The sequence below is a fragment of the Macaca nemestrina genome, chromosome 3 (genome assembly GCF_043159975.1).
Source record: "Macaca nemestrina isolate mMacNem1 chromosome 3, mMacNem.hap1, whole genome shotgun sequence".
In the NCBI taxonomy this organism is placed as follows: domain Eukaryota; kingdom Metazoa; phylum Chordata; class Mammalia; order Primates; family Cercopithecidae; genus Macaca; species Macaca nemestrina.
The window spans coordinates 120,002,182-120,028,912 of NC_092127.1; the positions used below are offsets into that span (position 1 = coordinate 120,002,182).

At 40.4% G+C, this 26,731-nt stretch overlaps 2 protein-coding genes across 3 annotated transcripts in view; one reads left to right on the plus strand and one right to left on the minus strand.

Annotated features, from left to right (window-relative positions):
• LOC105463567 (RNA polymerase II subunit B) overlaps positions 1 to 9,418 on the plus strand; it is a 49,664-nt gene extending 40,246 nt beyond the window's left edge. For both annotated transcript variants that reach the window (XM_011710751.3, XM_071093417.1), the window contains 8 exons: positions 355 to 449; positions 1,541 to 1,791; positions 1,882 to 1,971; positions 2,225 to 2,332; positions 3,129 to 3,242; positions 3,616 to 3,776; positions 8,460 to 8,655; positions 9,155 to 9,418. In XM_011710751.3, the coding sequence (XP_011709053.1) occupies positions 355 to 449; positions 1,541 to 1,791; positions 1,882 to 1,971; positions 2,225 to 2,332; positions 3,129 to 3,242; positions 3,616 to 3,776; positions 8,460 to 8,655; positions 9,155 to 9,244 (1,105 nt within the window). In that variant the 3' untranslated portion in view covers positions 9,245 to 9,418. The remainder of the gene's footprint in view (positions 1 to 354; positions 450 to 1,540; positions 1,792 to 1,881; positions 1,972 to 2,224; positions 2,333 to 3,128; positions 3,243 to 3,615; positions 3,777 to 8,459; positions 8,656 to 9,154) is intronic.
• The window catches only part of LOC105463566 (insulin like growth factor binding protein 7), a 77,450-nt gene continuing 60,051 nt past the window's right edge, over positions 9,333 to 26,731 (minus strand). Inside the window, exons 2-5 of the mRNA XM_011710750.3 lie at positions 19,105 to 19,214; positions 11,449 to 11,565; positions 10,679 to 10,805; positions 9,333 to 9,591 (exon numbers count right to left, since the gene is read on the minus strand). Coding sequence (XP_011709052.2) covers positions 9,572 to 9,591; positions 10,679 to 10,805; positions 11,449 to 11,565; positions 19,105 to 19,214 — 374 coding nt within the window. The 3' untranslated portion in view covers positions 9,333 to 9,571. The remainder of the gene's footprint in view (positions 9,592 to 10,678; positions 10,806 to 11,448; positions 11,566 to 19,104; positions 19,215 to 26,731) is intronic.

Sequence of the window (26,731 nt, forward strand, 5' to 3'; positions counted from 1 at the left end):
CTCGGCCAATGTAAAAACTTCTCACTGGAAGTGTTTGAGTAGAACCTAGGTGACCATCTTTCAGGGTTATTTTGTAATGGATTCTTAAATTGTGTAGGAGGTTGGACTCATTGACCCTGGGTCTTTTCTATTTTGACATATAATTCTAGGTGGTTAAGGTTATGGGTCAGATGCTACATATGTATAACTTGTGATAACATTTGGAGTTTAACTCCGACCCTTAATGCAGTTATTCTTGTCCCAGATTCATAGTTTAAATTGTCTCCCAAATTTCAAGTAAATGAGAAATTGTTGGTATAGTCTCAGCCCTTTTGTTAAAAAATAGACTTTACCTTTAGAACCATGTGGTTTTAGGTCTGTTTTCTATCGCTCATACAAAGAACAGGAGTCTAAAAAAGGATTTGATCAAGAAGAAGTTTTTGAGAAGCCTACACGTGAAACATGCCAAGGTAAGTGACGCTAACATTTAAATGATGGAATCCAAAGTTAACTTACTGTGGTTTTCCTAAGTGATTTTGATGGGTTGTGTCAGCCTGCGCCTGCCCCCATCCCCCTCCCCTTTTTTTTGTGCAATGAAACTGTGTTTTCATGTTATTCTTAGAGTTCACATCTAAGAAAATATGTGTATTTCATAAAAGTCTTTGCACCTACGAGTGAGCTTGCTACAGACCTTCCTTCCTGGTAGGTCCTGCATTGAGGAGGCAGTTTAGGAAATCAGAGAGGTCATGTAATTTCTGGGGACACACTTCACGCCTGTCCCCTCTTCCTTTCCAAATTATGGTGTGATCATAATATTTGTTCAGCCACATTATTTGTAAACATTTAAAAAATAACCAGTGAAAAGAGGATACCTAGCATTTGTTGTTTCTTGTAGAAAACTCAAACTTACTTTCTAGTTATTTATTTTGACAGACACTTAAAAACTGCTTATGCAGTGGGATGGTTGGGTTGTTCCAGGAAAATGCAACATTTCTGCTACAGTTTTGACTCTGAATAGCATTGCATGAAGTAAAATGTATTTTGTTTCCTTTGCCATCTTCCTGTTACTCACCTTCCATTGGGTGGTTCTGTGTAGTAGTGAATTGATGTCCATTGGAGTTAAGATTGAGTTAAGATGAAATCCACAATTTCTGTGGGAGGATGTGTGCAGAGGGAATCCATAGATACTCTCTTTTTAATTAAAAAATTTTTTCTCCTGTACCCACTGATAGCAGAGATATTCTTTCTCTTATAATATAGAAATCAGAAGATGGCAAAAAACATATCCAGAGTCACTTGATAAATGTCTGTCATGGAAGAATCTGCTTTCCCAATGCTGATTCCAATGTTCTTTTTCTTCATAGACTTTTTTTTTTTCCTTTTTTTCCTGTGTGGACTGTGGTATTATAGAATTCAGAATAGTTTGTAATATTTGGAATAAGGGTATGATTCATGGTATAGAAATTCCTGTGGCCTTCTCTCTGACTTGGAACTGATTCATGTATGTGGTTTTTAATCTTTGTTGGGGATTATGTGACATTCCATGTCTATTTCCTCACAGGCATGAGGCATGCCATTTATGACAAACTGGATGATGATGGTTTGATAGCTCCAGGGGTTCGTGTATCAGGAGATGATGTTATTATAGGCAAAACAGTCACCTTGCCTGAAAATGAAGATGAATTGGAGAGCACTAATAGACGCTATACCAAGAGAGACTGTAGCACTTTTCTCAGAACTAGCGAGACAGGCATTGTGGATCAGGTTATGGTAACTCTCAACCAGGAAGGATATAAATTTTGTAAAATAAGGGTGAGTATTGAACTTTGTATGAACTTTGTTCATGTAGCTAGTCTTAGAAAGTAAACCAGATCCACTTAACTTATTTTTATATGAATTTAGGTACGCTCTGTTAGGATTCCACAGATTGGAGACAAATTTGCTAGTCGACATGGCCAAAAGGGTACTTGTGGTATTCAGTATAGACAAGAGGTAGGTATCTTTGATCTCCCTCACACCCAAATCACAGTTTTGTTAAACATTTTTTTTTTTTAATCAAAATTTGCTTTAACTTAAGAGCTCGAAGATGATACAGATTGAACTTTTTTATTTTATTGTTGAATAAGTATATGAACATACCATGTTGAAACAGAATATGGGACATACAGTAATTCATTTGGGAGGGGGTGTCAGTTCTAGTTTAGTATATGTATCTTTAAGTCCCTTTTAAAATTTTTCTTTATAGGATATGCCTTTCACCTGTGAAGGTATCACCCCTGATATCATCATCAATCCCCATGCCATCCCCTCTCGTATGACTATTGGTCACTTAATTGAATGCCTTCAAGGGAAGGTAAGAGATGTTCTTCAAAAATATAGATTCTAAGCTGATACTTCTTCTAAAACTCTGATAGGTGATTGCTCTCAAATTTGAGCCAGAGTATTTTGTAAAAAGCTAGTGTGAGATTTACTTTTCTGCTTTCAAATTGATTATGATTCTGCCATTTTTTTTTTTTTTTTTTTTTTTTGGCAATTTGCAGTTATACACAAGTCAGGATTTTTGTGAGATATACTACATTCAACTAATACTTACATATGTGGTTTTCCTTTTGACTGGTTCTTTTCTATAGATGAAGAGTTAATTTATTGATGGAGAGTTCAATGTGAACTTAATAATTTTATAGTTCTATTATCAGCTCTATATGCATCTTTTGGTGGAGGTTTTCTATTTTTAAGTATTCTTTTAAGGTAAAGTGGCAATAGTCTAACATGTGGATGGCTTGGTTTTAGGGCATTAAAATGTCATTTCCTTGAGCCATCTGAAATACTTATGAGTCTCAGTCTTTTTGTACTTGATCCCATGGATCGACTTCTGTTGGAATACTTATAATTGAGTTTTTCTTTTTTAAGCAGGTTCATTTGTTCTAAATATTTTGTGTAAGATTATAAAATGAACCTTAATATATCACAGCTTTCCATAACATAGATTTCGAGTTCAAAGTCTTTTAATTTAAAAATACTTAAAATAAATACTTTCAAATTTTAAAAGTATTTAAAATTTTTTTGAATGCATTTTTATTGATATGACTTTTAGGTGGAGACAGACTGAAGCAACATTTTAAAGAGTACTTTTTTTTTTTAAAAAAAAGGTATCGGCTAACAAGGGTGAAATTGGTGATGCCACTCCATTTAATGATGCTGTTAACGTGCAGAAGATTTCTAATCTTTTATCTGATTATGGCTATCATCTCAGAGGAAATGAGGTATATTTGCTCTTATAGTAGTATTTTGTCATTTGTGTTTTTTTGTATGTGTGTAGTTTTATTCTGAAACAATATAACCTTTTATTGAAGTATAATATGTGCACATATAGAGATGTACAGCTTGATGAATTTTCACAAAGTAAGCACAGCTGCATGACTAGCACCAAGATCTAAAAATGTGAAGGCAGCGACTGAACCTTTTTCAGTCGCTACCTTTCCACTCCCACCCCAAGCTAACTACTCTCTTAATTGCTAACATTTTAGATTAGTTCTGTGCTTTTTTATATAAATGGAGTTACACAATATATGCACATATCTTCTTTGACGTTGTTTAATTTTTAGGTCTACACTTCAAAATCTGTGTTTGTTGCAGGTCCTATACAATGGGTTCACTGGTCGAAAAATCACATCACAAATATTTATTGGCCCCACTTATTACCAGCGATTGAAGCATATGGTGGATGATAAGATTCACTCTCGTGCTAGGGGACCTATTCAGATCCTCAATAGACAGCCCATGGAGGGTAGATCTCGGTAAGAACTGTATCATCATCGTTATTATTAATTAACCTTATATTATGAAAAATGTCAACACACCAAAATGGAGATAGTGGTATAATGAATGCCTGTGTGCCTGTTACCCCCATTTCAACAATTATCGACTGATGGCCAGTCTTGTTGCATTCATCTCTATCCTTCTAACCTTTGATATTATCATCATGTTTTAAAGGCGGAGTCTCACTCTGTCACCCAGGCTGGAGTGCAGTGGCATGACCATGGCTCTCTGCAGCCTTGAACTGGGCACAAGCAATCCTCCTACCTTAGCCTCTCAAGTAACTAAATTGATATTGTTTCTTAAGTCCTTTTTTGAATTTATTGGTTGCCCTCCAACCTTTTTTTTTACTACAGGCCTATGCCACTACACCTTTTTAAAAAAAAAAAATTTTTTTTTGTAGAGGCCAGGCAGTGGCTCATGTCTGCAATCCCAGCACTTTGGGAGGCCAAGGCAGGTAGATCACCTGAGGTCAGAAGTCCAAGACCAGTTTGGTCAACATGGTGAAACACCGTCTCTACTAAAAATACAAAAAATTAGTTGGGCACACACCTGTAATCCCAGCTACTCGGGAGGCTGAGGCCTAAGAATCGCTTGAACCTGGGAGGCGGAGGTTGCCGTGAACCGAGATCATACCACTGCACTCCAGCCTGGGTAACAGAGTAAGACTTCGTCTCAAAACAAAAAACAAAAAAAATTTTCTAGAAATGGGGTCTCACTATGTTGCCCAGGCTGAACTTGAACTCATGGCCACAATCCTCTAGCCTCAGCCTCCCAAAGTATTGGAATTACAGGCGTAAACCACTGCGCCCAGCCCTCTTGATTATTTTTAAGCAAAGTCCAGACATCATATAATTTCTCCTATAAATGTTTCAGTGTATATCTTTAAAAGAATGGTTCTCAAATCTCTTGATCCCAGGAACCCACAATGCTTTTGTTTTATGTGAGTTGTATTTATTGATATTTATCATATTAGAAGTTAAAGCTGAGATTTTAAATTTATTATTTAAAAAATGCTAATAAGCTCATTACATGTTAACATAAATAACATGTTTTGGCTGGGCGCGGGGCTCCTGCCTGTAATCCCAGCTACTCAGGAGCCTGAGGGAAGAATTGCTTGAACCCAGGAGGTAGACGTTGCAGTGAGCCAAGATTACGCCACTGCACTCCAGCCTGGGAGACAGAGTGAGACTGTCTCGATAACAAAACAAAACAAAAAACCATGTTTAATTAAAAATATATCTATTTTCCAGATGAATTTAGTAACAAGAATAACATTGGTTTACATTTTTGTGAATCTCTCTAATGACTTGGCTTAATAGAAACAGCTGGATTCTTACATCTACTTCTGCATTCATTCCATTGTAGTATTTTATTTTTTATATTTAAGTATATGAGGAAACTCTGATTTCATGCAGATAAGTGGTTGGAAAGAGAGGAATATTTTGATTTTTTTTTTTTTTTTTTTTCTGAGACAGTCTCACTCTCGCCCAGGCTGGAGTGCAGTGGTGCGATCTTGGCGCACAGCAACCTTCACCTCCTGGGTTCAAGCGATTCTCGTGCCTTAGCCTCCCGAGTAGCTGGGATTACAGGTGTGCGCCACCAAGTCCAGCTAATTTTTGTATTTTTTGTAGAGCCAGGGTTTCACCATGTTGCCCAGGCTGGTCTCAAACTCTTGGCCTCAAGTGATCCGCCTGCCTTGGCCTCCCAAATTGCTGGGATTACAGGCAAGAGCCACTGCGCCCAGCCCCTGCCCCCGCCCCCCCCTTTTTTTTTGAGACAGGTTCACCCCTGTTCCCTAGGCTGGAGTGTGGTGGCACAATCACAGCTCACTGCAGCCTCTACGTTCCAGGCTCAGGTGATCCTCCCGCCTCAGCCTCAAGTAGCTGGGACTACAGGCATGCGCCACCATGCCCAGCTAATTTGTCATATTTTTTAGTAGAGACAGGATTTCGCCATGTCTCCCAGCTGGTCTCAGACTCTGGAGCTCAAGTGATCCACTTGTCTGCCTTGGCCTCCCAAAGTGCTGGGATTATAGGCATGAGCCAAGGCGCATGGTCTATGGATATTTTTTTGATGCTACACCAAAACGATAAGTTGTAGTTTCTCAAAGATTGGTTTTGATGTAGAAACTGAAACCATATGAATGAACCTTCTGCATTTTTTATGTTTAAAGTTCATTGGTTTGTCTTGTACTTCAAATGTATCTTTTACACATGCATATTTTGTAGCATCCTAATTGGTCATTTGGAAAATAATTGGTTTGCTGAGTTACGCAGATTTTCAAATGTTGACATATTTCATTATAATAAAAAAATTGCATTTGTTAATATGACTACTGATGTCATTAGAAAAGCCTTTAAATATGTCAGGGAGCTATCAAGCCCATAGTGGTGCATAGAAGTTTCCTAAAATTCTGATTTTTGCTTGAAGCTCACAATTTTAATCATTTTCAGCAAATACTTAAAATTATTTTCCTCAGAGTAAAAGACTTACTTTTTTTGTTTGCTTTCATTTCTTCTTGTTTATTTCTTTGTCTGCCAAATATCTACAGCATCGTCAACTTAATTCTAAGTCTGAATTAACATAATGGGTGTTAACATGTTGATGAGTTAACCTAGTTGATGTCAGCTGGCTAGTCGAGTAAAAAAGATATTCCATGATAAAAGGGACTAGTTCAGAATCATGCAAGTGCTTTTGTTCAAGACAGTCGGCTTCACTATACAGTAGAAGTGCTTATGAAATGTTCCATTTTATTTTACTTTATTTTTTACATAGAGACTGGGTCTTACTATGTTGCTCAGGCTGGTCTCAAACTCCTGGGCTCAATCCAGCCTCTCACCTTGGCCTCCCAAAGTGCTGGGATTATAAGTGTGGGCCATCGTGCCTGTTTGAGGACTTTCATTTTTTAAAAGTTACAGGATATGAAAGAGATGTGTACTCAACGGTCAAAGTTTAATAAAACTATTTATTTTCACTGCTTCATTAAGGACATTTTTCAGTAAAACTGGTTTTTCTCCCCTTCAGTTGAATGGAGAATATGACTGCTAGTAATGTTTGGTTCTACTACCCTGAGTTCTGCTAAGGTGCCAGCAGTTTTATTCATGTTTCCACCATCAGTGCAAATGTAAACACAGTGAAAGAAGCAAATGTATGTTGTTAGTATTACTATTAAAAATAACTTTGACTCTCAGGAGGTCCATAAACCACACTCTGAGAACCTCTGCTCTAGAAGATTAGGATGTTAAACCTAACCACAGTACCTCCTTAATATTAAATATCCAGGTTTACATTTCCCTGAATATCGCATAAGTGTTTTAATGGTTTGTTGGTTTCAATCAGTATACAAATAAGGTCCATGCTTTGCAATTGATTGATAGTGACCCGTAAGTCCTTTTTTGAATTTATTGGTTGCCTTCCAACCTTTTTTTTCCCTTGTAATTTATTTGTTGAAGAATCTGGACTGTTTGTCCAGGGCTTGAGACTGAATTTTGCTGCTTGCATCCCAAATGCTGTGCATTCCTGCTTTTTTCGTTTTGTTTTGTTTTGTAAATAATTAGATCTTGAGGCTTGAGATTTAGGGTTTGAGTTTTTTGGCAGTAATCCTTCATAGGTGGTATTCTATACTTCCAGTATCTGGTTGCCTTTCTTTTTATGATTTTTAGCAGCTATTAATGATCACTACCTAAAGACCTTAATTAAATAGAGATTTCAAACTGATACCATTCTATTTTTTTCTCATTTCTTCTTCAGTTTTTTAGCCAGACTACTTCTAAAACTTTGTTTCCTCAACTGTTTGGTTACCTAGTGACGTAGTTCCTATAGTAAGGGCAGGAATAAATGCTTGATTCTCTTCTTTTATTTACCAGTTTTCAAAATAGCGAGTTGGTTTTCTAATGATCCAGATCAGTGGTCCAAAGTCGACCAATGATTTTTTTGTTTTGGGGGAGTATCATTATAAACCCATTGGTTTTATTTTGTGTATTTTGGATATTAAGTATGTTAAGGAAGCCATCACCATCTATTTGCCTGGCCATCTGAATAATGCATTTCACTTCTTATGTTGTGGAAACCTATTATCATTTACCTGTTCTTTCCATTACTTCAGCCAACATGTGTTTATGATTTCAAGGTTGATTGCCTGGGACAGTCATTCCATTGACAAGCTGCCTTATTTAGATTGTCTTTTTCATTATTCATTTTTTTAGTTTAGAGTTGAATTCTAGAAAGTTAAATGATAGCATGATGAACCTCCACTCTATGCGTTATTGTATCTTATGAGGAAAATTAAATGCTATACTTAAGAATCTAATGTATCTACTCCATTTGGGGACCTTCTTTTTTTACTTTTATTTGTTAAAAAATAGAGATGGGGTCTCGCCATGTTGCCCAGGCTCCTGAGCTCAAGAGATCCACCCAGTCCGCTTCCCAAAGTGCTGGGATTACAGGGGTGAGCCATTTTGCTTAGCCCATTTGGGGACTTTCTAATGCACATCAAATAGTTGGTAGACTTCTCCTCTCCCCACCAGTAGAGAGAATGCTAGGGTATAAAAATTAGCCTAGTTCTCCTTCTTTGCAAATATTATTCTCCACCTTTGCCATTATTCAAGGCAGTATTTATAATAAAAAAAAAGTACAAAGTAATAATTTTTTTCTCTTAACAGTGACGGTGGCCTGCGTTTTGGAGAAATGGAACGAGATTGTCAGATTGCCCACGGAGCAGCCCAGTTTTTAAGGGAAAGATTGTTTGAGGCATCAGATCCATATCAGGTTCATGTTTGCAATCTTTGTGGAATAATGGCGATTGCCAACACCAGGACCCATACATATGAATGCAGGGGCTGCCGCAATAAAACCCAGGTGTGTATAGACTTTACTGGCAGTTGATGTTTGTTTAGAGGAAACTATGTTGGTCTGATTATCCAGGCAGATTTAGTGTGGTGGAACAGATTGGCATTTTTACAATTTTGATAGCATGCTTCTATAAGATTCCTAGTTCTAAATATGAAAAAGATAATTTGATTTTTCTAAAAACCAGTTTAGGTTTTAGTGTGGTAATTTCTCTAAGCTATTCATCTTTTGGAAATAATAAGACTTTGTACAAGGGATTTTAAACAATGAGTTTTTAAAAACCTTTTAGTTGAGGTGGGTGAATATAAATTATGTCTGGCAGAAAGGGTAAAATACCAAAGCCTGCTAGGAGAAAGAACCACCATAAGCTGAGGTAGCAGAGTGCGTGTTCTCAGCTCCGCTCATTTATTCGTTATCTGCAGTACCAGATCTTTGCCTTTTTCTGGGGTAGAGAAGTGGAGTCACTTCAGTACAATTCTGCTAATTACTATTTGTTTTTTCTTTTCAGATTTCTTTGGTGCGAATGCCTTATGCATGCAAACTATTGTTTCAGGAACTTATGTCTATGAGTATTGCACCGCGAATGATGAGTGTTTAGCTATTTTAGAAGACTCAACAAGATAAAAATATCTTGGTGTCTTGTTTCTATTGTGTGGCTTTTAAAAAATGACAAATAATGTACTGTGTTGTGATAAAAAAGTAGTTTATTTGTTTAATGATATGCATGCTTTTCTTCTGTAAATATATAATAAAGTTTTGTAGATAGTCTCGATGTGTGATCTTTATTTTGTATTTCTCTGTATAAAACCAGTGAATATAACTAAAGTGTTAGTGGATTGGATTAAAAGAAACTTATTAGGCAAGAACAGGTAATGTAGTTATCCATGACTACTTTTAACCATGCAGACTAATGTATTCTGGAGGTTTATAGCTTAGCACCTTCACCTGTTTAAAAAAAAGAAAAAGATAAAAATTAGTTACATATAGGGATGTGGTTGACTTTTGAACTGTCAGGTAGTTGAGTGTTTCCAAATAAATGAAGATGTTAAAATGTGGGGATAAAGGATATATGAGTAATTGTATAAATAATATGCTGGAGTGCTCTGTGGAACTCGAGTTACATGATTTTAGCCGTGAAAGGCAATTTTGCTGTATTGGTTGATGCATCAAAGGTACATCTTATTATAGAACGGGAAGAGCACATTTCACAAATGAGATTCAGAGAGGTTAAAGACCTTTCCTTTGTAGTCCAGATCTTCAAAAGGTAAAGTGGAGGAAAAATTAGTAGCAGAGCTGAGACTCTAACGCATGGCTTGACTCTTAGCTACTGCTCTGTTTCATTGCCTGGCATTACACATTATGGCTGAAGAGAATCTGACCACATACTTCTTTACTTTATTTTCATATCACAGCTGAGTGATCTGCACAGTGGAATGGTTTGACATGCTGATGGTAAATTTTGTTCTTTTGTCTAAGGGAAAGCCAATTCAGACATCAGTTTCATAGAACTATATAAATGTAAAGTAGCACTGCTATGACACTCAGGATGGGTTCTTCAGAGGAAGTTTTTTGGCAGTGAAGGAAGGGGGGACAGAACAGAAGTGGGCATTTGCCAGTATACTCTCTTTCTGGCTTTTTCTTTTAAAAGCAAAAGTGAAGGGTGAGAATTGCCCACAATCGTTTTCTTTTAAATGGGAATTTAATATAATAGTCACGACACAAAGGGAAAATGCCAAGTAGATAGGTAGAAAGCTATGGGAAATAGAAGCCATTCCAGGCAAGTTTGAGTTTTGAGTCTTACATGTTAGATAAGGTAAAAGCATCTAAGTCATAATAACGACGTTGAGTCACCCATCCAGATAATCTTTTGGAGTCTCGTGCTCTACATTTTAATGGCATACTTAATGCCCTTATGGATTCCTAACTACAGAATTTCATTAATAGCTATGTCTGATACTTTCATAATTAGTTCTGTTCTTTTTTAAGCAAATGTACTAGTCATTTTTAAATGGCTGTGAGATTTATTTTGTACCTTTTTTCACTGGTATTTCATGTAAGGCATCAACCACTGTAATTTTTGCCGATGCTGAAGCCTGTCCTTGGGAATTGGATGCATGGCACTCATATTCTCCAGCATCGTCCTTACTTAGAGGAGATACCTGTGAAAGAAAAAGGATCTAGTATTCCTCTGTGGTGGTCTTCTCTTTTGTCAGTGGTTCCAATGAGGTCATTATATCATAAGTTTCCTAAGATGACCAGGGGATTCATAGCAAAGGTGCTGCCAGAAGTAGTGCAAGTCCTGTGCTAGGAGACTTCGATAGCTACTACATTTGGTTTGCTGAGGAGTCATCTCAGGAAATGTAATGGACAACTTTTGATCATACTGCACAGGTTAAAAACTAGATAGGTACACATTATCGGTTTGAGGGCAACCTTGATAAGGGTATATGATCAAAGTATTCTCCATGAATATCAAGGGTCAAGTAAAATAAGGTATTTATTAATCAATAATGAGTTAAAACGATGCTTGGACCATGCAGCTCTGTGTAAGGATTTTGCTTTGAACTCTTAGGAAAATAGTAGTTCTTGTTAATTCATTGGTTGTTTTCAAAACATGCAAATAAAGCACTTTTCCTTTAGTTTCTCTGAAAGAGAAGCAGCGACTCCACGGTAAAGCTATTCCAAAGAGATGTGGAAGAGCAAGCACCTTCAGGCTGGCAGTACATCAGGCACCTTTGCCAGGTCCGCTTATGTCTAATGCTAAGAATGAAACTCTTGCCAGCTCTTGGTTCTGGTACTCACCAGCACCCAGCCAGTAACTTCATGCTTTTCTGGGCCACCCCGGGTCTGAATGGCCAGGTTGTCCCGGTCACCAGGTAGGAGTTCTGTCCTTTGAACTCCATAGTGACCCCTTTTTACCTGCAAAAACAAAAGGAGAGAGTAATACTGAGTTTTGTACACCAGATCATCTACTTGGAAGTGGCCACATCCCTACAATTTCACATGGTGTATGTCAGACTTTCTAATAGAGAAAACCCAGCACTTTTCTCAACTATTTCCCTTTACTACTTTTAAAATAGAGATCCTTTTATTTCTTCCTGCCAGTTTTCTGCTAAGCTTACGTGTTTTAAACTAATGTGTTTTTCTGCATGCTTGGGGAATACACATGTTCATAATTTCCTTCCACTGGCCACCATCATTCATTCACTCATACTCTTGGAAATTCTGCTTCTCGGTGCCAGGCCTTTTCCCTGTCATGCCATGTTCGACTGATGAACTGTCACCCAGTACTAGGTGTGATGCTTGGGACCTTGGGGCTCTTCCTGCAACAGCTTCATCAATGGACAATAGTAGGCTGAGACCAAAGCCAATACCATTACTTTGTTCTGAGGGCTAAGAATTACTCAAATGATTTACTGAACACCTAAGATAAAAAACACCTATCAAAGGAGTTCGAGACCAGACTGACCAACATGACGAAACCCTGTCTCTACAAAACACAAAAATCAGCCTAGTGTGTTGGCGAGCGCCTGTAGTCCCAGCTACTCAGGAGGCTAAGGTGGGAGAATTGCTTGAACCTGGGAGGCGGAGGTTGCAGTGAGCCGAGATAGCGCCACTGCACTCCAGCCTGGGCAACAGAGTGAGACTCCATCTCAAAAAAAGAAAAAAAAAAAAGAAAAACAGCTGTCAAATACATGTGCTGTCATTGTTCTTTTATGACAAAACTTGTTGACTGTTTCTGTGTATGTCATGTTGAGATTCAGAAGAAATTTCTTTGATTCAAGGCCAATACTAATGTATCCTTTTTGCTCTCATTTTAAAAGGCAAAATGTTTATTGTATAAACTCTGGAAAATATACAAAAGAATGAAATTCACTTGTAGCTCCTCGATATATATACATTTAGCAGCTGAGTTACAGAGTACAAATATTTTAAGCCTTGTGATAATGGTGAGTTAAAAAAAAAAAAAGGATATACGAATTGTTTGTTCATTCCATCCCAGACCTCCTTTAAGAGGCTGACATTTATTGATACTTGACATTTATTGATACTACCTTTGTAATTAGAAAGGATTTACAACCTCAGGTAATTTCCTTTTCATTTTCTTCTATAATAAAGCAAATCTTAATAAAGACCAGATAATAGTGTGTATATATAGACACACTGTATGTGTAAATACAATAAATACATATATAAGTAAATCTATATATACACTTTGTTAACTTCCATCTCAGTGTTGCTTTTCCCATGTGGATCCCACTCCTACCATGTGTTTTTTGTTACTCTGCTGTTGTCTCGGCTTCAAACCTACACTGTATTTTCTCAGCTTTATGATGCCAGGACCGGGACTCAGCAAACCACATGTGATCTAGGCCAACTCCTGCTCTTGAAAAAATACCTTGATTGACGGATTTGGAAAGCCTGGCTTTTTGCATTTTTTTTTCTGGAATTTTCCCACATTGCTACTAATGCTGTGAAGACAAACATGTACTCAATAGGTACCTTTCCCCTTAGTTTCCCAAGTAGCTGGAAGAAATGGTTTATGCTAATACAGCTTTTGCAATAGTTACTTAAAAATGGGTTTTAAGAATATTTTGGTAGAAGTATTAATTTGATTCAATGTCTAAAGTAATATGTCTCTGACCTTTATTCACTGAATTTCAGAATCATATAAGAGTTTTATGTGTGACCAAAGCATGAAAATAAGAAACACTGCAGCACTGAAATACTGAATCTCAGCAACTGAGCCTCAAATCCCATAGCTCTTGGTAAAGAGCATTTTATGTTAATTAACTTGATCCACAATGGAAAGGGAAATGTATCTTGTTAAATATAATATTTAACAGAAATCACTGTATATATATACTTTGTTTTTCCCTTCTTTTCACAGGTGTTGGCATGGTGTATTTTAATTAATGTTACATAATTATAAAAGGTTATACATCATGTAGAAAACATAGAAAAAACTGCCAAGAATTTTCATATGAAACATTTTTATATGTCAAGCTCTCCCTTATTCATGTAAAGGGATTCTAAGTGTTGATAAGCATGTGTTTTCTGGTTTGTTTGTTTGTTTGTTTGTTTGTTTGTTTGTTTTTTTGAGACAGAGTCTCGCTCTGTCACCCAGGCTGGAGTGCAGTTGGTGTGATCTTGGCTCACTGCAACCTCTACCTCTGCCTCCTGGATTCCAGTGATTCTCCTGCCTCAGCCTCCTGAGTAGCTGGGATTACAGGCACATGCCACCACGCCTGGCTAATTTTTGTAGTTTTAGTAGAGACAGGGTTTTGCCATGTTGGCCAGGGTGGTCTCAAACTCCTGACCTTAAGTGATCCACTCGCTTTGGCCTCCCAAAGTGCTGGGATTACAGGCATAAGCCACTGTGCCCGGCCAATAAATATGTGTTTTCTCGTTAAAATAGGAACTAAAACTAAAAAAGAGAGGTTAATATTCAGTGCTTGTAAAGATGCAGAGAAATGGCACTTCTCCATTGCTGGTGGGAGTGTGAATTAGTACAGTCTATTTAAAAAGTAATCGGACAATGTCTATTAATACTAAAACAAATATTTTGACTTATTCAGGTAACTGTTGGGAATCTATCTTATAGCAATAAAAGCACCGTATGATATGTGTACTTTGATGCTTAAAGTAGGATTGTTTAAGTTGACAAAAATTTGGAAACAACAGAAAAAATACAGAACTGATTTAATACATTATGGTATTCATACTTGGAATATTACGTAGCTGTTGAGAAGCAGACTTGGACGGATGTCCATGAAGTATTTGTTGAGAAAAGCGAGTTTCAGAATAGTTTATTGGCACACTATATTCTCATTTCACCATAGGGATATATGTTTGAATAAGCTTGGATATGAAAAAGAATGTGGAAAGATACAAACCACGGCAGTTCACATTGGTTATCTCAGGCAGGAGGAAGAGGTGGTGGGGGGACATTATCAACTCTTTCTTTATACGTCTTTGGATAATTTCCGCTTATTACCATTACCTTAGAGGTCACTATTTTTGATTAAAAATATTCTTAGAGTTCATGGAAGCCCTAATCTGAAGAAATATTCAGGCAAGAAAAGAATTAAATAGAGAGTCTCTCGGTCTCAGAGACAAGTATTGGGAAGGTGTTTTGCTTTCGCTGTGAGCATCATCTCTGATTTAAAAGGGTTAAGTCAAACATGGCTATTTCAGTTCATGTTCCCATTTCAAAATATTGCCCTTCGAATCTTTCTAGGCTAGGGGTTTGCTGAAAGGCTTGTTAAAGCCAGCAGGATAATAACTGCCAGTAAGGAAAGTAAAGACCACTCACCAGGCTGTGCCAACCGTAAGAATTGCCACTGCAGTCTCAAGTGTCATGGAGAGAAGGCTTGTGCCATTAATTCTGCTGTTGCTAAGAATCCTTGAGCTAGAAAGACATGCTGTCTTTATTTAAGCCTCAGTTTCTCTTGTTTAACAAGCGTGGATTCTAATATTCTATCCAAAAAGGTGTTCTACTCTTAAATTGGATTTGAAACACATGTGCTAGTAAATATGTCTGTATTCTTAACAGTCTGGTTACAAGGACAGCGATGAGAAAACAAATACCCTGTTTAATTATTTAGGACAGTGACTTCCCAAGTTTCCTTAGTTTTGACATGGCCCAAACTAAGAAATACATTTTACATTGTAATCTGGAATATACAAAAGTTTCAGGAAATGACACCTTTTTAAGTGGTAAGTGTGATGCCTTAACATAGGTTCTGTTCTATTTTTTATTTTTTATAAGAACATGCTGGTTGTGATCGCTACGTTAGTTCCAGGACTCGCTGATGAGTCACAGTCTGCAGTGTAAGAAACACTGCTTTGGGTCATGCATGTGGCAAATTACATTATGAAGGTAGAGGACAACTGGCAGAGCATCATAGTTGGGTTTTGCTTGTTCTGGAAAGTCTGCAGAAAAAATTGTTTCTCTCCTACTTCCTCTTCACTTCTTTTCTTCAGCACCCAACTCATTGACTGACATAGTGGGTTTTGTTACGGGATCTTGCTCTGTCACCCAGGTTGGAGCGCAGTGGTGCCATCATAGCTCACTGCAGCCCCACCTACTGGGCTCAAGCGATCTTCCCACCTCAGCCTCCCAAGTAGCTAGGGACTGCAGGTGTGAGCCACCACACGGGCCTCAACTGCTGTGGTGTTTTTGAATAGCCCTGAGGACAAGCCCTCAGTGAGGCCTATTGGGATCTGCCCTGTACAGTCCTAAAAGGGAAAAGATTCCCGAGGCAAACGTATTCCTCTGGTATGTGAATACTTTAGCTGGGATTGGGTAGAGCAAGGACTGAAGAAATTATTTTTTGCCAAGATTTGCCAATAAGGTCACATGCCCCAGGACACTTGGGTGACCCTCGCTTCTCATTGTGTAAGTATCCCTAGGAAACTGTAGAGAACTGCAATGGAATTTTTCACGAGTATTCCTTGGAACATTATTTCTCCACCTCCCCACACCCTGAGCAAACCGGCAATCTCCAAATTAGCAGTGAGGAACGCCTGCAGTTCTTGCAGTAAGGATGGAGGGGAAATCATCCACGGACTGCATTTCTGCTCTTAATTGCTCTTGCTCCGCCTTCCTCTTAAAAACATAATTGATTGGGGTGAAATCTTATTGCTCCTTTAAGAGAAGCTTCACTGTAAAGGATGGTATAGTAGTGTTGACTCTGCCATCACCCCCACCTCAGGCATTTTCTGGTATCTGTTGCCAGATTTTACACAAACCAGGGGGATTCACGCTGGTGCCAATGTCAGTGGCCGCATCCCTCTGGCCGCACGGGGGAGCCAGAGGTTAGCAGGTGACCCAACCTGGGCTTGAGCCCTTCAGTGGGATTTTCACAACGCAGCAGGGAGAAGGGAAACCCTTTCTTTCCTCTGGGGTCTTTAAGCTGTGATAAAAATGTGAGTGGAGTTGACATCTCCCACTGCACAGGAAGCTTTCTGAAGCAGAAGAAAATGAGACTAGTATATTGAGAGCAAAGAGTCAAGAGTTAGAGTTCTCATGGCGTGTGTACCCGGATGCAGGGGCCCTTGAGGCTGGACCCCGCTCCCGTTTTTTGTTTTGCCTAGGTTAGTTTCAGATGGGCTGGTAGAACTTGCAACAGAAAGAGCTCCGACTGCGGGAGCCACAGTCCTCCTGGAGTACGAGAAGTTGCTCCTCCGGTCACACAATGAGCAAACGAAATAGTCAAGGGAGACCATCATCCACCTTAGAGCTTGCTGGAGAAGTAGGGTAGCTAAAAAGGGATGTCTGGTTATGCCCTTTTACTTAAACGAAGTTTCTTTTTTGGTAGCATGAGTTTGATAATTTTTTTTTAATTCTTCGTAGGACAGTTGTGAGGCTAAGCAATTCAAAATGTATAAAAAGGACAAAAACGACTAGGTGTGGTGGCTCACGCCTGTAATCCTAGCACTTTGGGAGGCCGAGGCAGGCGGATTACCTGAAGTCGGGAGTTTGAGACCAGCCTGACCAACATGGAGAAACCCTGTCTGTACTAAAAATACAAAGTTAGGCATGGTGGCGGGCTCCTGTAATCCCAACTATTTGGGAGGCTGAGGCAGGAGAATCACTTGAACCCGGAAGGTGGAGGTTGCAGTGAGCCGAGATCATGCCATTGCACTCCAGCCCAGGCAACAAGAGTGAAACTCCATCTCAAAAAAAAAAAAAAAAAAAAAAAAAAGACAAAAACCTAAGTGTATGGTATAATTGTGAAGTATTAGTTAATGGCAAGTAAGTGTTTTCTTTTCCCTCCTCCATACCACACATGCTGAGAAGATGTTGTTCTTCAAATATGAAGATAATTATACAAGACAATGCCACTCGAAGGGAAAAATTTCCAGGAACAGTAGCTAATGTCTACTGAGTGCTAACTAGGTATCAAGTGATTTTTACCTGCATTACTTTATTTAGTCTTTATGATAATTACATGCCACTTTAATAATGTAGAGAAGGGAGCTGAGGCTAACAGCAGTGGTTTTCAGTACAGGGCAATTCCCCAGCCCCACACCCTTAGGGGACGTGTGGCAATGTCTGAAGATGCTTTTAATTCTCACGACAGGGGGATGGGAGATGCTACCATTATATAGTGGTTAGAGGTGGGGGTGCTGCTAAACATCTTCCAAAGCACGGGCAGCCCTCACAACAAAGAATTATCCGGCCCCAAATGTCAATAGTGCTGAGGCTGAGAAACCCTGGCTTGCAGAGAACCTAGCCAACCTGGCTAAGGAATTCACACTCTTTCCTTTTTCTTTTCCTTTTCTTTCGTTTCTTTTGAGACAGGCTAGAGTGTAGTGGGGCAATCACAGCTCACTGCAGCCTCGATCTCCTGGCGCAAGGGGTTTTTCCACCATAGTGTCCTGAGTAGCTGGGACCACAGGCATGCCTCACCATGCCCAGCTAATTAAAAAAAATTATTTGTAAGAACGAAGTCTCACTGTGTTGGTCAGGCTGGTCTCAAACTCCGGGACTCGAGTGATCCTCCTGCTTCAGCCTCCCAAAGTGCTGGGATTACAGGCATGTGCTACTGCACTCAGCCTCACACTTTTTTTTTTCTTTTTTTCCATTTGGGAAGTCATTTCAAAACTGATTTATTAAAAGAATATCATGCTTTTTCCACTTGGGGCCAGCATTTAGCAAAATTCAGAAAGGAGAAATTTTTTTCTTTGCTATTCCTCCTCTTGTTCCTTTTTAATGCTCTGTTCTGGAGTGGTCTCCTTTGTCCGTAACTTGTGGTTCTACAGCCTCGGTACTTAGAAGAATAGATCCCACCTCACTCCTTCTACCCTGCTTCCAAGTGCTCTTAAAATGTACTCATCCATCTCCCGCACTTAGGGAATCTGAAAAAAATAATCCATGCTCACAGGAGAAGGCTACAGGGCTTTATGTCCTTTTACCTTCTTAGCCGAGCCTCCCAGTAAAATAATAATAATGCCTCCAAGCAGACAGGATCTAAAGTATCAGCTAAATGTTCAGCCTTAAATGAGGAGACTGATGACATCACAAACAGCTTGGTGGGGGCTTGGAGGTGGTATTTTGGGACAGAAAGAGAGAAACATACACTTTTAACCCCTATGCTATATTGTCTCCACTGAGGGTGCACACACAGACACACACACTTCACTCACACCCACATATGCACACACATACACACACCACAGGTGCACACACACCCCGAAGGTGGGTTCAGGTGTTCAGCATTATTGTTCTTCCAGTTTCTCAGTTTCTAGGATGCTGCTAATTAAAGCATGGCAGGGACTGGTTTTTGTCCCATGAATCCAGAGGAGGTGCCTGTATGACTGCCCTAAGGTTTCACCTTGGAGCATCTGCAGTCAACAAAGCATGCTAAGGCTTTAACGTTTTACCATCATTGTGCAGTGCAAGAGAAGCTTGTCAGCCTAGGACGTCTTCTTGAAGTCTGTGCCACTGACCTTGTTCCAGATGAGGACAGGTGTCGGGATTCCGATGACCTCACAGCTCAAGTACACCTGGGCACCAGTGACATTCCAGATGTCCTTGGGGGGCGTCACTATGGAAGGACCTGCAGGAGAGGGCACAAAGCCAAAGTCATCTTTTAAATAGCCCTTCACATGAGTCAGCATCTTAGGGAGAAAATAATAATTGTGTTTATGAAGCCGTCCCCTTCGTGGATTATCTGAAGCAAATTTCAAAGACTACACTGGCTTCCTCCTGCCACCAGCATGATTTTAAGGTCCACTTTGGGAATGCATAAATCTAAACAAACAAAAACAATTAGGAAGAAAAATTTGTTATGAAAATTTTCTTCTTCCCCAGACCATGCTTAAATGAGTGCTAATTTACCAGCTGTTTTTTTTTTTATTATCTGGGACTTTTCCAGTAATAATAAAATTTTAGTTCCAAAATGTTCAGTGTTTTTCTTCTTTTGTTTACTGCTATTTCTATTTTGGTTGGAAAGGCAACAAGCAACCGCTCCGTGGGTAATGGAGAAAAACACCTAAGAGAATATTTGAAAATGTGCTGAGCACCCAGACAAGATGGAAGCCTCTGCCTCAAGAAGCTCGGGATCTAAGGTTGAAACGGGTGATGAGACAGGGAAGAAAAGGAGTGCTGTGTGCCTTAGGGGATCGCAAGGGACATCTTTATTTTTAATTTAATTTTATTATTATTATTTTTTGCCACAAAATCTCGTTCTTCCACCCAGGCTGGAGTGCAGTGGCTTGTTCACAGTTCACTGCAGCCTCAAACTCCTGGTCTCCAACGATCCTCCCACCTCAACCTCCCGAGTAGCTGGGACTATACGCATGCACTACCGTGCCAGTTCATTTTTAATTTTCTTTTGTAGAGACAGGGTCTTGCTATGTTGCTCGGGCTGGTCCTGAATTCCTGGCTTCAAGTAATTCTCCTGCCTCAGCCTCCCCAAATGCTGGGATTATAGGTGTGAGCCACCATGCCTTGCCGGAAGGCACCTTTGAACAGAAGGGGCCCGGGTGTCGAGGAAGGTGGTACAAGGGTCCTTCTCCCAGTGTGGTCAGGTGAGGCAGCTGGTAAGAAGGAAGACGAGTGACTGATCTACTGGGTGTGACCAGGGTCCCCAAGGAGAGGGCCCTTTCCCAGGGTTCTCAGTGTGCAGGTCCCTAGCAGGAGGCATTGGCAAGTGGGGGGCACCCTCAAGCCACCGCCTAAATAGAGTCAGCAGGTATGGGACCACTGAGAGACGCCAGAGTGATGCTCTTCCATTCCCACAATTAGGGAACACACCCCCCACCTTCTGTATCATGGCACCCTTTGGAGAAGGTCCCTACTCAGAGTCAACACAAACCATGTGCATCCTTTTTGCTGTGAAAGTGGTGGGACTCTCTGGTCCTAGGCTAGCTAACTATGGCCTGCGGGCCAAATCTGGCCTGCCATCTGTTTTTGCATGGCCTGTGAGCTAAGAATGGTGTTTGCATTTTTATTTTTTTAAATTAAGAAAAATTTTATTTTTTTGAGACAGGATCTCAGTCTGTTGCTCAGGCTGGAGTACAGTGGCATGATCTTGGCTCACGGCAATCTCCACCTCCTGGGTTCAAGCTCAAGCGATTCCCATGCCTCAGCCTCCCAAGTAGCTGGGACTACATGTGCATGCCCAGCTAATTTTTGTATTTTCAGTAGAAAGAGTTTTGCCATGTTGGCCAGGCTGGTCTTGAACCCCTGAACTCAAGCGATCCTCCCGTCTCGGCCTCCCAAAGCGTTGGGATTACAGGCCTGAGCCACTGTGCCCGGCCTGCATTTTTAAATGGTTGAAAAAAAAAAATTAAAAGATGGATATTTCACAAAGTGTGAAAATTGTAAGGAAATGTCCATAAAATAAAGTTCTGTTGGAACACAGCCACACTTATTTGTTTCCTGCTGTCTCTGGCTGCCAGAGCAGTTGTGGCTGAGACTGCATGGCCTGAAAGTATTCACTGTCACTGGCCTTTTATTAAGAAATTTGCTGATTCCTGCTCTAATCAACTGAGGGAGACTGATGCCTAAATAAGACATTATGGGAAAGCCTCAGGACTTCAATCCTTTACACATTTTCCGGAGCTGATGCAAGTAACCCCCCTGGGTGATTTCTGGTTCGACTCTGAAACACAACACTGTGGAAGCTAACAGATACCGAGAGAGCGGGTGCTGCTGACTGCGCCTGTCCGCTGATGGCCTGGTTTCCAGGCATCTGCAGGAGAGAGGTGCACACCTACTTTTTATTTACTGGTAATTAGTATGTCACTTCTGCTAATTCTAAATGCCAGGGTTCAGCCACCAGGGGGCTTCAGAGAGACTCGGGACTGTCTGCAGAGGACGGTCACGGAGCTGGCAGCCTGGGTTCCTCATGTGGGGCAGTGTGAGACTCCAGAACCGAACCTGGCCCCTATTCCATGCTCAGCATGGTTTCTTGAATGAATAAATTTATGACCCCTTCCGAATTTTAAATCTCTGTTGACTTGGGTCTCCTATCCTAGCAAAATAGCAAACTGCAGGGTCATCTTGCATCAGAGTCCTGGGAAAGGGACAACCTCCCCTTTAGGGCTGGAAAGTTTTCTGGCATAATCAGCATTCAAAGGACATGAAGTCTCTCCTTTTGCAACAGGCTATTTCCAGCACAATATTAATTTCTTGAAACAGAAAGGAAATGACCCCAGTGTGCAAGATTTTCCCACTCATCTAAAGCATTAGAAGCTGATTTTTTTTTTAATCTCATGGGATATTTTTATTTTTTCCCTTTGTAGGAATGTGCCAAACAATCAAAGTTTGGAAAGCTCTAAATACATTTCGTGCTTCCTTCCCTCCAAACCATAGGTCTGAATAGGAAGCATATATCCTGGCCAGGGGGCTTGGCTCTTCTGCTGCTAACATGAATGTGGTGAGCACAGTGGTGCAGTATTTATGTTTCTGGCTCTGTCTCAGACATTTCCTAGTCTGGATGCAGCAATACAGCACCCTGCAAAGGGCTGGGCCTCACCCTATCCCAGGCTTCCTCTAGGGCTCTGGGACCCCAAGAGCTTGGACACCACAGAGCCGGATCTGGCTGTGCTTTGAACTGCCTTCGCCCACCTCTCGAACGGCCCTCACGCTGCTCTGTTCTCCTTCCCACACACAGACTTGGCAGGAGGACTTCAAAGCTCAGGGGATCTCAAAGGATTGTTCTGAGAAGAACATACCAGTGTTCAGAGATCTGGGGGGAGCTCGGGAACAAAGCTGCTTCTCACAGATCCAAATCACACAAGGAATGCAAGACAATTTTATTGTGAGGATCTGAGGGCCTCAGCCCTGCCAAAACCTACTTACTTGAACCGTGTTCATCTCCCTATTGCCAGTACAGGTAGCAGGGTCATCAGTCTTGGGCAGGGGGCAGATTCTAGAGGGCTAACGGACAGGTTCCAGACTGATTTTCTGCCAGAGATCTTGAAGACATGCTATGGATTTTTCCCATGGGATTTAAAAACAGATGTTCTTAGTTTTAGTATAGTCCAATTTATCAAGTTTTCTTTTCTATGGTTAGTGCTTTCTGTGTCCTGTTTAAGAAAATTTTTGCCTAGCCCAAGGCTATGAAGATCTCCTGTTTTTTTCTACAAGCTTTATGGTTTTACCTTTCACATTTAAGTTTTTGCTCCATCTTGAATTAATTTTTGTGTGTGCTATGAGGCAGAGGTCAAGGTTCATTTTTCCTCCCCTAAAAGGACATCCAATTACTTCAGCACCATTTGTTGAAAAGACCTTCTTTTTCCCAATGAATCATAATAATGCCTTTGTGGAAATCTATAAGACCCACTGCATATGTGTGGGTCTATTTCTGGACTCTGTATTTTTTCCCACTGGTCTATGTGTCTATCTCTGCACCAATAACTATGGCATAATTTAGAAATTATTTGTACTAAAATTGAAGCACTAAATAGAGGGCAGATATGATATATCTGTTTTCCCCCAATCCTCTTACTATTCCAAGAAGCAAAACACTCTAGGACAAGCAAGGATTCTTTTTTAATTTTTATTTTTGTAGAGACAGAGTCTTGCTATGTTGACCAGGCTGGTCTCAAACTCCTGAGCTCAAGCAATCCTCTTACTTCGGCCTCCCAAAGTGCTGGGATTACAAATGTTAGCAACAGTGCCCAGCCATGAATTCTTTAAAAATACCTGAACCCAGGAATACTTTGAATGACAGCCATCTTCAGGGGATTCAATATTAGGACAACTCTTAGCATGGGTTCCTCTTTCTCCTCTCCCAGTGCTTGGAATACCTTAGGTAAATGGGTTGAGTCAACATTTGGATTATTCTAAGAATGTAAATGATTTTGTCAATCCTGCCACCAGGCTATGCCTAGAATTCTACAAGACTTCCATACTACAAAAATCTGTAATATTCACTGACTCCTGTTGGGGTGATGGAGTGGAAGGGCAGAGGAGGGGCTGTTAGGATTAGTTTGCTGCACAACACTTACAAAAACCCTTGGCTATTTCAAATATCCTTGAACAAATGCTGGGTTTACTAACAAAACAATATGTAAACTGGAAAGTACTAACCTACAAGAACCGCCTTTTGGTTTGAGATACAATCTCTTGCAAAAGAAAGTCACGTCAATAAATTATTAGTGTAATATTCAAGTGATCAACAGACCTCTTAGAGTAGGTGGAGGCAGGTTGGCCTCCACCTGACTTCCTGTGTTGCAAAAATCTGTAGGGATTCAACATTCTTCCCGGTACTTTGTTCAGAGCTGATACCCAGTAGGATTCCTATTTACTAAGCTGTGATTGGTTCTTTACCACTTACCTGGTCTGGAAATTCCCCCAGAATATGCATAGGGAATGGAAACATTCTTTTTTTTTTTTGAGATGGAGTTTTGCTCTTGTTGCCCAGGGTGCAATGGTGTGATCTTGGCTCACTGCAACCTCCGCCTCCTGGGTTCAAGTGATCCTCCTGCCTCAGCCTCCCGAGTAGTGGTAATTACAGGTGCCCGCCACCATGCCTGGCTAATTTTTGTATTTTTAGTAGAGATGGGGTTTTGCCATGTTGGCCAGGCTGGTCTTGAACCCCTGACCTCAGGTGATCCGCCCACCTCGGTCTCCTAAAGTGCTCGGATTACAGGTGTGAGCCACTGCACCTGGCTGAAAAACTCTTGATAAAAGCAAATTACAGAAGTTTTAGCGAAACGTAAATGAAGACACATAGTGAGAAAGAATAAGCAAGCGACTTAATAATGACCCACAGGGACACCAAGAGGACAAGTCTTGTATAGAAGAGAAGAGAATAGATGCTGAAAATGTTTTCGGTGGATACGATGGCAGCCTCAACAATGCTGCACTCTCTTCCCCGACTCTCAAGAACCATCATCCCACATTTTCCATTGAGAAGCAATTTCACTGCCAACAATCATCTTGAATTACAATTCCTGACAGTTCTGTTCTATCTCAGGAGAGCACTCTTCTCAATGACTCTGTACCAAATAACTTCTAACTCTTTCCACTCTGCCTTTCTTCCAAGAAGGTCAAGGCAGATCCAGAATTTATTTATGTTTTTAAGAATAAAGAAATTTTCAGGTCACTCTGAGCTAATTTTCTCATACAGAAAGCTCAAAATCACTCCTCAAGGCCAGGTGAAGGGTAATAACAACACTATCATCTAACTCATACTCAGTGTTTGGATTCCATTTAAAACAGGTCACAGATTTCTGAAATGTATAGGGACAAACATCAGGATAGGTCCAATTATTTACTTATCCTTGCCCTTGTTCCATTAAGAGCTTCCGGCTGCTCAAACATCTGTGTAGCAAACAACCTGTTCATAGAATAAAGGACTGTGCACTGCCTCCCTCTGCCCTGTACCCACCCTCGGCAACTCCAGAAAGCAACCAAGCTGTCTTCAGTGTTGGCTGATGTAAAGAGATATCCACCCAAGGTGGACTACCCACATTTTTCTATCCAGATGACTGTACCCAAACCAGGCTACCCCATTTTCCTTTTACCTTACACACTCAATTAATTCTCATTCAATCTCTTTAGATCCTTCTCAACCCTCTAAATTCATTTTCTTGCCTTGCCTATTTTTTATAACTATTGCTCAGTAACCTTAGAGCGTCTCTTCTTTTTGATCATTCCTTAGAGGGTCTCTTCTTTTTGATCATTCCATGAAGGGAAAGAAGAAGAAGAAAGAAGGGGGGGAGGATGATATGGTTTGACTGTGTCCCCACCCAAATCTTGAAGTGTAGCTCCCATAATTCCCACGTGTCATGGGGGTGGGGGATGGGACCTGGTGGAAGGTAATTGAATCATGAGGACAGGTTTTTCCTGTGCTGTTCTCGTAATAGTGACTAAGTCTCATGAGATCTGATGGTTTTATAAAGGGCAATTCCCCTGCACATGCTCTCTTGCTTGCTGCCATGTAAGATGTGACTTTACTCCTCCTCTGCCTTCCACCATGATTGTGAGGCCTCCCCAGCCACGTGGAGCTGTGAGTCCATTAAACCTCTTTTTCTTATAAGTTACTCAGTCTCGGGTATGTATTTATTAGCAGCATGAGAACAGATTAATACAGAGGAGGTGAAGGAGAAGGAGAAGAAAGAAAAAGAAAGATAGCCAGATCCTAAAGGAAGTTATAGCAAGGAAGACAAAAGTTCTAAGTTTGGAACAAAACAAAAATTCACTACTATGAAATATATCCTTGGAATAAAATTACATTTGTACTCCATAAATTTATGCAAATAAAAAATAAACATTAAAAATAAACTAAAATTCAATTTAATGAATCAGATCACCTTAAAAGTACTTAGAAGTCTCCTGCAGAATCTCCACTTAAGTCTGCATACTCCTCCTTTGCCATATATTTTCTTTTTAGAGACAGGGTCTTCTCTTTCACTCAGACTGGAGCATAGTGGCATGGACATGGCTCACTGCAGCCTCAATCTCCTGGACCCAAACAATCCTCCAACCTCAGCCTCCCAAGTAGCTAGGACTGCAGGTGTGTACCACCACACCTGGCTAATTTTTGTATTTTTTGTAGTATGGGGTCTTGCCATGTTGGCCAGGCTGGTCTTGAACTTCTGAGCTCAGGCAATCCACCTGCCTCGACCTCTCAAAGTGCTGGGATTACAGGTGTGAGCCACCATGCATGGCTTCTCCTTTGTCCTCTCACCTTCTTTTTTTTTGAGACGGAGTCTTGCTCTGTCACCCAGGCTGGAGTGCAGTAGTGCAATCTTGGCTCACTGCAAGCTCCGCCTCCCAGGTTCGCGCCATTCTCCTGCCTCAGCCTCCCAAGTAGCTGGGACTACAGGCACCCACCACCATGTCCGGCTAACTTCTTGTATTTTTATTAGAGACGGGGTGACCATGTTAGCCAGGATGGTCTCGGTCTCCTGACCACGTGATCCACCCGCCTTGGCCTCCCAAAGTACTGGGATTGCAGGTGTGAGCCAACGCATGTGTCCTCCTTTGCCACTTTAAATTAAGTTCTAGACAAAAGACTCACAGACTACCAGATTATATTAAGAATATTTGATTATAATCTAGAAATAGGTATGTTCTGAAAAAGTACTACTGATATAGAAAAGGTAGTTTTATAGA